The sequence below is a fragment of the Cyanistes caeruleus genome, chromosome 23, assembly GCF_971803275.1.
Source record: "Cyanistes caeruleus chromosome 23, bCyaCae1.hap1.1, whole genome shotgun sequence".
Classification (NCBI taxonomy): domain Eukaryota; kingdom Metazoa; phylum Chordata; class Aves; order Passeriformes; family Paridae; genus Cyanistes; species Cyanistes caeruleus.
In genome coordinates this window covers 355,753-368,401 of record NC_141723.1, presented here as the reverse complement: position 1 = coordinate 368,401, position 12,649 = coordinate 355,753, and the positions used below count along the sequence as shown (strand labels likewise).

The following is a 12,649-nucleotide window of genomic DNA, read 5'->3' as shown; positions in this document are numbered from 1 at the left end:
GATCCAGACTGTGATTAAGGGAGGAAATACAGTTTGGGTTCATTTCTGCATGAGTATTAATGATTTTCATTTCAACTAAAAATGGTTTGTAAATAGTTTAGGTACCAAACATGGTATGAAGCTGTCTGGATCAGTGGTACAGAGATGGTTTATTATATAGAAGTGCAACCATAAGTCATTCTCACATTTATTTCTTAAGTGATGGATATTTTAGGACAGTCCTAGATGGAGACTTGCTTTTAACATTAATATCAAACAGTTTCTCTGGATCATGCTTTTCAGCATATAATCTTGGAGGTTTTCTTCAATCTAAACCATTCTATGATTCTATGAAGTGAGTTAAAGTGTCTCTTTACTGGACCCATCAGCCACGCAGCTGAAGTGGACTGGGGGTGTGTTTGTATCTATATCAACACTGATTTTAAAAAGAGCAGGATGCCCTATGTGGTGTCTCAGATATATATTTTTCTTGTGTAACTATAGCCTGATGTTTGATTTTGTCACTCATGTGTCCATGGCCAGAAGGAGCTGCTGATCCTACCCTTGTCTTATAAAGGAGCCCAGATAGCATCCCCAAAGCAGCCAAAGGTCTTGGCAGCTGCTCTGAGATGGGGAACATACATGATTTCGAAAATTCAGAATATTAGAAGCCTATAATACGCTTAAGCAGGTGGAGGAGAAATAGAACACATAGCAGAAATAGTTTATAACAGACCACATAGGAACTTGGTTGCCAGGGAAAAGCCATTAAGATAAGACATATTGCAAAGACTCAGCAAAGCAAGACCCAGGTATTGTGAAAATCCTACAATGCATAACCTGTGGCTCCAGAAACGAGCCAGGACTAGACAGGTGATTTTGAGCAGGACAAGCTGACCCGAGGGAGAGCCAAACTTCCACTGTGCCTGCCCTAAAGCAGAAGTCAAACAGTAACCACCAAGGAAAACATTCAGCCTTCATCCCAGAGACCCCAGCCCACGACCACCAGGAGCTGTGGCAGCCAATTATAATTCGAAGCGAGAGAAGGCGGAGAATGGGCGGGGAGGGAGGTGTGGGCTTGTGGAATGAATGTGTATTTACACCTGGAACCTGTCTTGACCAGGTATGCATGGTTTGGAGGAGATATCCTCCCATGTGGCCCTGATCTGTCACCTGATGGAATAAAACATACCTCTCTACAATTTCAAGTTATTAAGTCCTGATTCCCAAAATCAGCTGTTACTGCAGCTGGAAAGACAAACCCTTCACCAGGAGCCAGCACAGCCCATCCAGGAGCCACTCATTCCTGGGGCAGAGATAGGATCTCTCGCTGCCTCCCCACACAACCACTTTTACATGAGGCTGAAATGGAGGTGTAGCAGCAGAACAAGCCCTGCCTCTGCTTTTACCACCTGCTTATGAAAGCTGGTGTTAGCATTTGTCATAATAATAACAATAATAATAATAATAATAATAATAATAATAATAATAATAATACTTTGCACTTCCAAACAACCCTCCATCTGCAGCACTCAAGCTACTGGCAAACCTTTAATTAGACTGTACCTCCCACCACCCCAGGAAGGAGACAAACATCACATTTTTTCATTAGCACCGAGGCTGATGATCAGCCTTCAGGGAGAAGATGTTGCAGTTACAGCTGAGAGAAAAAGAAAAAAAAAAATTTAAAAAAAATAATAATAAAAAAATGAAATCAAGTTCAATTCAGTGTTTAGCTTTAGGAGCTGGAGGGGGTCAGATACAGCTCTGCCACCTTCAGTCTTTTCCTAGGAGTAAGAAGGAGGTAGATTCCCTAAGCAACTGAAATGGAATCACATCCATTTGTGCCCACAGTGATTTTAGCATGCCCAGAGTGGCAATGACCTGCTAGGGGATTTGGAGGGATTTGCTATCTTTTCTCACAACCACCTGTCAGAGTTAAATCCTCATTTTTCTTTTCAGGATGGTTTAAAAGAAACCTCTTTTTCTCAGCTATTTAAGGCACTGAACACTTCTTTCACTGTCTGTAATTTAAGTTGCCCTTTTTATAGGGGCTTTCTCTCTGGCCTTTACTCTTTACTAGCCCTTTATGGAAAAAGGCACATTGATCCTCTGTGTAGATACTTTTCAGCTGGGCCTTGTTTCCTCCTGTCACTCTCCAGCTGTTGCATTCCCACCTCACTTTTCCCCACTTTCTCCAAGGGCTTGACTCCTACTTCTTGGGAAGCAGCTTCTTGCCCTTTGGGGTAGTTGTTTGTAGAGGCAGGTGGTTGTAGAAAGGAAAATTGAGCTGAAAGAAGTCCCCTTCAGCAGATGGCAATGCTGCTTTTTTTCCCAGCAAAAAAGGTATGGTTTTTGTCCTGCATTATTTTCAGGGGTAGGTCTGTAAGGAAGAATTCCTATGAGGGTTGTATTTCTCCCTATGCTTGGATTTAATGTTGTAACAAGTTTCCTAAGCTTAAGCTTAGGTGAAACTGCATTTGTGGAATTTGCCACTGTGGGCTTCTCAGGACTCTTTTGCAGGTGTACTCATCCCTGTTCCAGTCATCCTCCTTCTCAGGCACTGTTGGAAGTGAATAGTGATGGTTGTAGGGCACAGCCTCTTGTTTTCCTCCCTTTCTCCCACTTGATGTGAAGATATGGGAATAAAAGGCTTATGGCTGTGGCTTGGTGGCTTTTCTGGCTGTGCTGGATCACAGCCCATCATCCTGGGGAGGCTGCTTTGCTTCTGTGCTGCTCCAGCCTTGGGTTTCTGTGGAGCACTGGCTCACATGTCTGGCTCTGGGCAGGCCTGGTCCTGAGGCTTGCTTGGGGTAGATTTGGCAACAGAGTGAGAGAAATACACTTCCCAGGAGAACTGCTGGTTTGAGAATGTGGCTGCCCCAGGGTCAGGGGCTTGGGCAGTGCTCTGGGGTGATGCTGAATGTTTCTTCACCATCACCTCGATGCTGTGGAAGGACATGGGGTCACTCAGGTGGCCTGAGGTATTTATTTGCATGAAGCACTTGCACTGTTCATCTCTGCAGCCATCAGTGGGATGGGCAGCAGCTTTAAGGTGGCTTGTGTCTATGGTTGCTTGGTGAAGGGCAGTTCTGTGTATTGGAGAGGAAAAAAGGAGTGGAAACAGGCTACTGTGTCCTGCCTGCCCATCTTTTGGGCAGCTGCTGTGGGCTGGGAGGTGAAGCTCTCAAAGGCTCTGCTCTGGTTTGTGAGTTCCTGGCCCAAAATCTCCTGTCCTCAGGCAACTTTTATGCCACTGGACCCCCTAAAAGAGTTATTGTGTCCCTGGCAACCCAGTTCACAGACTTCCAGCAGAGCCCTGTCAGACCTTGCTGCTGCCTTATCTCTTCTTGGCTCTTTCCCCAGTCATTCCCAACCCTATCCTAACAACTGAATGTACATGGTTGGCATGGGAACAGGAACTGGCTGCTTATGCGGATTTTTGTGGCAATCTACAGGGGAGTTGTTGGCTGTGTTTTTAACAGCAGACAGGAGGTGGCCCAGGTTGTGAAAGGTGGTTGACTCAGAGTGCTTTGAACTGGCCCATGGGATGTTTGGCTCCAAACATCCTGTCTAAGGGGCACCTCCCCGTGGTGGCTTCTCCCTTTATCTGCCTCTTCTGAGTAATAACCTCCTTGTTGGCACACCTGGTGAGGGAGAAGGACAGGCAGGATTACAGGTAAACTCTTCCATCCATACATTGGTGAGCAGCTGTGCCATGGGATGGACATGGCTGCTGGAACTTGGAAAGAAGGGACTTGGGGAGAATATCCATGAGAGATGAAGTTTCAGTGTAATGACAGTTGTGGGTGAGGCTGGTGGAAGTGGTGCTGATGATGCCAGTAATCTCTGGCTTTAGACCCTTTTTAGGGGGGTTATTGTGTTTTGGAGCTGCATCATAGCAGAGGATGGGAGTTGTTCAGGCTGAAGAAGAGAAGGCTCTGGAGAGCCCTTAGAGCCCCTTCCAGTGCCTAGAGGGGCTCCAAGAGAGCTGGAGAGGGACACCAGGAGTGTCAGGACAAGGGAGAATGGCTTCCCACTGCCAGAGGGCAGGGTTAGATGGGATATTAGGAGGAAATCCTCCCCTATGAGGGTGGGGAGGCCCTGGCACAGGTTGCCCAGACAAGCTGTGACTGCCCCATACCTGGAAGCATCCAAGGATGATGGAAGATTCACAAAGAGAAGACCCTCTCATATGTCTGCAGCCAGGCACTGAGCTTGCCCCCTGCACACAAGCTGTCTGTCCTGGAATGCAGATGGTGCAGGGCAGTTCTGTGTACTGGAGAGGAAAAAAGGAGTGGAAACAGGCTACTGTGTCCTGCCTACTGTTGGGAATACTGGTGTATCCAGAGAGACAGTAGCAATCCTCTCCACTAGTGCAGGTGGGGTCAAAATCATGGATGGTGATGGATCTGGAGCTGCAGTGGCTTCAGGAGAGAGCCTGGAGTTTGGGCAGGAATGCAGTCCAAGCCAAGCCTGAGGAGGCTGCAAGCAGTCAGGCACAGCTCTGGAAGGACAGCAGGCAGCTCCTGTATGGTGATTAGTCAGGAGCATCACATCCTGGAAGCTGTGGAGGGAGGAAGGGCAGCTCAGGTTATAACTTCTGTCTGCAGCCATATTTCATGTGCTCTGACAGACAGACCATCTCCCAGGAGGAATAAATAACCTAGTGTCTCTGCTCTTTCCTGGCTCCACTTACTTGGAGCTAAATGAGCTTTTATGTGAGTGTGGGCTCCAAAGCTGGAGTGGGGAAAGCCAGCAGGTCAGGGGTGTCAGGGTTGGGCTCATTGGGCTGGTCAAGGGGCTCTGTGAATGTGGGGGTTCTTTTCCTGTGCTTCAAATATGTGAGCTGTGCAAGTGGGCTGGACTGTTGCTTGGAAATGTCTGATTTTGCTGCAGAGTAGTGGCTGTTTAATAAAAGGAGGTGGGAATTTTTTTTTTTTTCTTTTTTTTTTTGGTGAGTTACATGAGAATTTCTGCTTGTCTGATGGTGGTTTGGGACATCTCCGGTACAAGAGAGATGTCACAGGACATGACTGGATTCTTGGAATTGTTCAAGGTGAGAGGAATGATGAGCTTGTCTTTACAAACAAGCTGTGGGTCAGTTGATAAGATGTAGCTATCAGTGAGAGACGACAGAAACAATGAGATGGATTCCAGTAGAAGATCAAACAGGCACTGAAAGAACACTATGAATTCCATAAAAGTTAAGAAGGGATTATGCATTGGGGGTGGGGGGGGAAGGTACCCCAGGTATCAGGCGTTCCGGGAAGCCTGTACCTCTCAAGTACCTCAGCCTATGGGGAAAGGGAGAAGGGACAAGCAGCCGGGAATTAGGATAAAAAGGAAGCTGCGCCCTCCAAAAATTTGAGAGACCCCAAGGGAATGCCCCATGGCCTCTCCCTTTATTCGAATAAAGAAAAAGGACTCCTCTGTCTCCTTTTTGGACATAAACCTCTGGTGTTCGTGGATTAATTTTCCTGACAAAGGCCAGGTTGGATGGGGTTTGGAACAACCTGGTCCAGTGGAACATGTCCCTTCCCTCCCTGCAGGGAGTTGGAATGAGATGAACTCTAAGGTCCCTTCCAGCCCAAACCATTCTGGGATCTGTGGTGGCTGTTCAAGGGCTGTTTCCAGTTGCTGGGAAGCAAAGGAGACTCATGACAGCTCCCCAAAGCCTAGCTGGATTGGGCTGCAGAGGGGTTGCAAAACAAGAGGATTCCTGGCACTGGAAGAGCAAGGCTGGGGAGAGGGATGGTCATGGTAGGAGATTCCAGGGACAGGTCTCAAACAGCAGGTTGGGTCTGCTGGTAACTCAGGTGAAGGGAGAGATGGAGGGTGGATGTGGGGTGACAGATCCCCAGGTTAATTCTGGATGCTGGCATGGATTGGAGCAGCCTCTGGAGCTGTAGGTGGAACACGTTTGTCATTTCTGGGCTCTGGAATGTCTCTGCTCTCCTCTCTTCTACTTCATCACATCAAATTAACATTCCTGGCATGTCTCTTCATCAGGGTGCACTCCAACTACAGGCTGCTGCCCTTGCAGTCACAAGTAGGACAATGGTAAAATTTGGTTATATATCACACAGTTGTGCTATGCTTAAATGTGTCTTGTTGTTGGTTACCTCAGATGTAGATGTCTCTGCTGGGAAGATGAGTGTCCTGGCTGGTGTGCCCAGACTATAATCAAGAAAGATGTGGGCTCTCCTGAGGCATCAGCCACCTCACCCTAATGCAGGCACCCAAAATAGAGCAGAGAGCTATCCCTGGTCCCCAGCTCCTGGATAGGGCATTTCTCACCTACTTGAAAGACTGTTTAGTAATTTCCATCCTGAAAGGAAACCTTAGCACAGATTTGAGTCTCAGATTGCATGTGTCCCAGAGATGCAAAGGATGCCAATGGCTTCTACATTCCAGTCCTGTGTTTGCCACACAGAGCTGAGCCAGTCTGACCCATGTCAGTTCTACAGCTATAACCTGATCTGGAATGTCTTGCAGAGCTCTCCCTCACCTCAGGCACTTGCCACGCCACATCCTATCCTTGTTTTGCAGAGCCTAATTACTTTCTAGCGTGGGAGGACTTGGAGAACATGCTGGAGTTGTTCATCCAGCCTTTTTGATTTGCTTTGGTATTTATAAACACAGTGAGGATATGATTTGTGATGCAAGGCCAGGTCAGTGTGGAAGCTTTGGGGTGAGTAATGCCTTCCTCTGCACATCTGAGCTGCAGAAAAGGACCAGAAAACCCATGAGGAGGAGAAAAGTGAATCCTCCGCAGGTGGTAGAAGCTTACAGAGAGCAAGGAGAGAGGTCTTTCTGGAGGGAGCAAGACAATCCCCAGGTAAAACAATGCTGGAAACACATAGATCATTGTTTGTTCCTTTCTGTGCTTGCTGCAATTCTAAGGAATTTTGGTATGGGCTGAAATACTTTGTATGTATAAAGATATAAATTTTCTGTACCTTTGCTCCTCGTCATCCTTCTTGGTTGGTACTCTGTCATTCATCTGACTTAGTCAAGGCTTTTTTTATGCCTTCAGTCTTTGAGCTCTTCCTATGGCGAGGGAATCTCTTGTGTCAAATCACCACTTGTGTGCCACACAAAAGTTGTGTGGAATATGCATGAAACTCTTTTTCCAAATGTTAATGGTTCCTAGGTTGCCTTGTCCTGCACAGCCCAGAAAAGCCTTCACTGGCTGGAGCTCCTTATCTAGCACTGAATTTGCACCCTGGAAATTGCCTAATTTGAAGCAAGTTTATGGTCTAAGGAAATAACTGTCATGTTGCTTTTTATTGGTAAAAACTTTGTTGTGTTTCCTCTTCTAAGAGCTGTTAGGCTTTCTTGGGCACTACTGTATTGTTTTCTGGCATGAAGTCCTGATGGTTTTATGTGCAGACACATAAATACATATATACACACATATATATATACAGTGTATATATACACAGCTTCCCTGTGCTGATATCCCATTTCTGCTATTCCCTGTTTGCAGCTGAGCCATGTGCACCTGCTCTGTCGGGATCTGGGATGCTGAGCAGCCCAAGAGTCCCTTGGCGATGCTTAGATCGGTCCTCAGGCATTGTTTTTTCTTGCAGGTGCAGAGAATGAGTCCAGTGCCAACAAACTTCCTGGGCAGTGCCCTCCGGGGCACTTTCTTCTTCACCTTTGGCCTGTGGTGGTCGGTGCGGTACCCCCTGAAGTACCTGAGGAGGAAAGGTGACGCCGAGGGCCAGCTGGGCCATGGGCGCACAGAGGTCTTTGAAGGCGCAGTCAAAGCTTTCTTTGCGTTAGTAGGTAAGGGAAGGGTGATGATGAGTCTCTGCCTAAATATCTACTAGCGCAGCAACTCTCTCCCACAACACTGGGCCTATTTGTAGTGGGAAACATCTGGCACAGGAGGGCCTGAGGACATGTTTGTAGCATGCCCTGGGATGAGAAGCTTGCTGTCGTTTTCCTGGGCAAACACCACTACTGCTTCACACCTGCAAAGGAACATTCCCTCAGGCTTGTCATTTCCCTATGTATAAGGAAAAGTGACCTTTTCTCTCTTTGCCCAGGGATACTGGTGGAGCAGTTTGTCCCCACCGGTCCACACCTGCAACTGTACAGCCCCCAGATGCACAGCTGGACTGACCTCACCCACTGGCACTACTCCACCATCTACCTCTTCTTCCTCCTCTCTGGCATCACAGATGTGATCTCACACTCCCCGCTCAAGCTGCCCCCTGGCTTGGACCGGCTCTCACTGTCCCTGGCTCTGCTTGTGGAAGGTGAATTGGACCTGATGCTAAGGGAGGAGGGGACACAGGATAAGGAATTGCTGCAGTGCTCATGGATGTGACAGCTCCTGGGCAGTGTGGGAGCCACAAAGCCAGACCTGAAGAGGGTGTGGATGCACAATGGCACTGGCTATGTGACAAATGGCCCTCCCTGCTCCTCTTAAATATGGATCTAGCCATAGCTGAATGCCACAGGGGATGCTTGTGGGATCTGTGCTTCTCCTGGTTGCCAGCAGCTCTCTCACTTTGGAGTAACAAAAATGTGTCATCCCCCCACCTTGGTTGGATACAGAGGGACAGACCCTGATACAAAACTCCCCACCATCTTTTGAGCTCAAGGTTCCCATCCCCATGCTCCTCCTGCAGCGCTGGCTGGGACACAGGGCTCCCCGCAGGTACACGGGCACAGGGACTTCCACAGATACAGGGGTTCCTCAGGAGCAGAGCAGAGCCAGTGCTGGGGCTGCCTGGTCATTGCAGAGGGAATGTGGTGACTGCAGCTGGTGGCTCTCTGGTTCTTCCCCCCAAGGCAGATCATGGCAAGGCCTGGAGCATAAGAGTGAGTTTTCAGATGATTTTTTCAAAAGAACAAATGCCCGAGTGTCTTTGCTAAGACAGGCTGGATCTTGGCAGGTTTGCTCTTCTGTTTCCGTGACTACAGTAATGCTCGGCTGGACCAGCACCTCCACTCCCTGCTGGCCATGGCTATCTTTGCCGGAGCCCTCTGTGCGCTCCTAGAGGTGTTCCTCCGAGACCATATCATCCTGGAGATCTTCAGGACCAGCTCCTTCCTCCTCCAGGGCTCTTGGCTTTGGCAGGTCAGTGTGTATCCAGCGTTCTCCTCAGATCTTTGCACTCAGGAAGGTGAGTGGAGTAGGGCTCTCTGCCCCTTTAGGCACATCTGTTGGAGTTAAATTTGTAGGCTGTTCAAATATCTTTGTAAATAAGAAGAGGAAATGAGGCTTAATGACAGCTGCCATTGTGAAGAAGTGCATTTGTAACATAGCAGCATGGACAGATCTGGAATGGAAAATAGAAATTGGAGCCCACAGGGAAGGAAACCATAATTGTGAATTTCTATTAATTTTATTAGGTCCATTTTCTTCCTCTGTTTGTTCCAAGTAACTGGAAATATGTGGAAATCTCTCATGTAATCGCCCAGCTTTTGGTCTAGGGGGAAATGCACAGACTGGTAATGTCACCTTTTGGTGTGTCACCTTTTTCTAGGATGATGGGCTCATACTGCAAGCCCTAAGGATTATCTGCAGAGAATCCATCTCCTCCTGACACCCTTGTGTCAGTAGTTGGGGAAGCCAAGGGCAGCACCCCAGGTGTTATTTGGGGTTATTGTCCACAGTCAACTGCAGCAGATGAGCTAAAAGCAGGAGGAAAACAGGAGGGATTTACTAAAGCCTGACTTCTCTTTCATCTGGACCAGATTGGGTTTGTGCTGTCCCCTCCATGGGGAGGACCAGGCTGGGATCAGAGTGATTCCAGCAACCTCTTGTTCCTCACCATGTGCTTCTGCTGGCATTCCATGGGTGCTCTCGCCGTTGTGACCACCAACGCTGCCGCATCCCGCTGGTATGAGGGGGTTCTGGCACTGTGCATGGGCTGGGGTGGCCAAGAGCCCAATAGTGGGCTGGGAAATCCATGCACCAATGTGCCATAGGATAAGAAGTGTGGGTGTCCACACATATCTGAGCGTGGCTTGTCTGGAAAGGGTGGGCTCCATGCCACCATAGAGCAGTCTTCCCAAGCAGGGTGGGGGGAGCCAGCGGCTCTCACTACCCACAAGTCCCTGACCATTGTCACTGTCTCTCCTGCAGCTGCAATGAGTCCTGCCAGCTGAAATTTGGGGACATCGACGTGGAGTTGGACTGTGGCTTGTGCCTTCATAGAGGGAAGAAGATCTCCAGTGGCGCCTTGCTGCCAGAGAGCAGCTCAGATGACAAATGAGGTTGTGGGCATGGAAGTCTCTTCCCTCATGATTTAGAGCTCTTGAGATGAGGTTTTTAATTAGTCTTCATAAACTACAGCGGCACTTGACAGTGGAGCATCAGAAGTAGGCGGCAGGACCCTGAGGTGGAGCATGGCAAGGAATGCAAAGACTTTCCTTCTGCATCCCTTTGGTAGCCACAGGTTCTTAATTCTCTGAGCTGCAGCTCAAGCTGCAGGCTGCAGGACTGTTTTGCTGTTGGAGTCCGACTGGTGTGGAAAATCTGACTATTTTTTTTAACATTTCCCTTCTGCTTCCTCAGAAGGGAGCCAAGCCAGCATTCAAAGCTCCTGGTGGCTGTCACTCTCTCTGGTGTTAATGGAAAGGGCTTTGTGCAAAGCTGAATGTACAGAGTATCTGTGATCACCAATAAAGTGCTTTAACACATCTCCTCCATGGATCTCTTGAACACCATGCTGCAGGCTAAGGCAATGTTGGCTTCAAAATGCTTGGGACAGTGGATGAAATATCTGAGGGGTAGGACTATGTGTTAATGTGGACAAATCTGCACAGGGAAGGGTGTGTGCCCAGTGGATGGAAAGGTGGCTACTCTCCTGCTTGCTTATCATCAGAAGCTGAGTTAGGCACATGGGCCAGGGGTTTGATGTTCCTGGGAGATAGGATGTTTGCTGGGCAGGGCGCTCAGCTGAAAGAGAAACCCTTGAAGCAAAATGATGGTTTCAGCTGGCTGGGGGTGGGTGTATGGATGGTCTTGGTAAGTCTCTGAGAGCCCTGCAGTGATCTCAGCTTTTCTCCAAGACCTTTATTCCACCCTGGTCAGTTCCAAACGAAACCTTCCAGTTAGGGGCATCACCTTGCTTTTGGGATCTCCTTTTGTTTGCAGAAGAACAGTGTGGAGAGAGATTCTTCCTGTGGGGAGAGTGGGAGCAAAACCAAATTAAAAAGATAGGAGTAGGAAGATTATTGAAAGAATATCACTAATCATTGTCCAAAAGTTAATCATCAGCATCTAAAATATTTTTGCCATGCCCTTGGCTGAGGGCTGGGCTGGGTGAACAGGGGAGCATAAACAGCATTGATTTTATTGTCTTGCAACACCTTTACTGTATTCCCCTAAGAAATGCAAGAGGCATTTTACTCTGAACACATCCCTGCTGTGCTGCACAGGCTGGGATGAAAGAAAAATTCCCCCTGGCTCAAACCTCTTGCAATTCCCAGTCCCATGGGAGCTCTCTGGAAGAGTGAGTATTGTCTATTTAGTTTTCCATTTTGCATTTTATTTTTATTTTTGTATTTTATTCTTATATTTTCTCCTTTTGGAGCAGGGCTGGAAGAGGACCAATGCTTCATGTCCAGAAAAAAAGCTTTGAGGAGCAGAGAAAACCAAGTAAATGCAGTATTTTGGGCTCCCATATTTGGCGCCTACATACAGAGGATGGCTAATTTGGATTCTGAAGCAGACAGCCCTCCTGAGCAATGGTTTCTCCAGGATCTGGTTGTCTTCAAGTCAGGTTGATGTGGATCCCCAGTACTGGAGTGATAGCTTGTATTGTGCTCCATAAAGGTGATGTGCTCCCATTGTTAATAATCCTCCTGGGACTAGAAGTGGGGTCATTGTGTCAAGTTGTTATAGACTGACTGCCACTAACAGGAAGCCCAGTGCAGAGGTTACAACCTTGTGTACTGAGCTTGGCTTGAAAAGAAGGGGAAAAACAATCTCTTTCCCCTTTGATCGACTGATGTTACTTTTTTCCTGTTTTTTTTTTCTGCCCAAATGTTATCTTTGCAGTGCTGAATCTCTTACTGAGGATTTTGTGACATAAAATGTCCATTTTGTTTGCGATGTTTCTTCTTTCTCTGAATAAATGTAAGAGTAAATAGTAATCATCCTGCTACATGTTTTGACAAGTTCTGTGGGATCACGCTCCAAGACTGAGAGGGTTTCCTTGAACAGGGCACCAAAATTACCTGTTACCATTTTAGGTGCTAGAGCTCCCCATATTTGAGATATGATTAATGTTTGTCATGTCAATAGAATAGAAAGAAGATATGAGGTTGTTGAGGCTGTGGCTGTTTGTTGAACAGTTCCCAGCTAGCCTGGCTGTGGGATTGAGATCTTCTCTAACATCTCTCTCAGTGAAGCCTGAGTGGAATAAAACTCATTGAGTAGAGAGTCAGCCCATGGCAGGGGGTTGGAATGAGATGATCTTTAACATTCTTTTCAACCCAACCCAATTCTGGGATTCCATGACTAGACAAGATGCAAGTGATCAGTAATGTCCCCATTGCTGGTCATGTGCTGTGGACACAGACAACCCTGAAATAGGTTAGAGCTGGACATGTGTTCTGTTGCAGTCCCTGCCTCTCCAAGGTGGATTAGGATGTGTGAGTTTCTCACTGGGGACCTCGTTATTTATCATACATAGACCTG

General features: G+C 47.6%; 1 protein-coding gene across 5 annotated transcripts; it reads left to right on the top strand.

Moving 5' to 3' along the window:
- Positions 1–1,701: 1,701 nt before the first annotated feature.
- LOC111939393 (transmembrane protein 45B-like) lies at positions 1,702–10,644 on the top strand. 5 transcript variants are annotated; one of them, XM_023941588.2, is made up of 6 exons: positions 1,702–2,325; positions 7,575–7,773; positions 8,037–8,249; positions 8,892–9,076; positions 9,697–9,842; positions 10,088–10,644. In XM_023941588.2, the coding sequence occupies exons 1-6, from the start codon at positions 2,293–2,295 to the stop codon at positions 10,215–10,217; spliced, it is 906 nt and encodes a 301-aa protein (XP_023797356.1). In that variant the 5' UTR covers positions 1,702–2,292; the 3' UTR covers positions 10,218–10,644. The 5 variants fall into 5 exon arrangements, with proteins under 5 accessions (XP_023797356.1, XP_023797357.1, XP_023797355.1 ...); XM_023941589.2 differs by lacking the exon at positions 1,702–2,325 and adding an exon at positions 3,602–3,658; XM_023941587.2 differs by lacking the exon at positions 1,702–2,325 and adding an exon at positions 4,917–5,038.
- The last annotated feature ends 2,005 nt before the right edge of the window (positions 10,645–12,649 follow it).

Coding starts and splice junctions, on each gene's coding strand:
- LOC111939393 (XM_023941586.2), top strand. CDS start 6,632: ATGATTTGTGATGCAAGGCCAGGTCAGTGTGGAAGCTTTGGGGTGAGT. Junction 6,821..7,574: donor GGGAGCAAGACAATCCCCAG/GTAAAACAATGC, acceptor TTTTTCTTGCAG/GTGCAGAGAATGAGTCCAGT. Junction 9,843..10,087: donor AACGCTGCCGCATCCCGCTG/GTATGAGGGGGT, acceptor TCTCTCCTGCAG/CTGCAATGAGTCCTGCCAGC.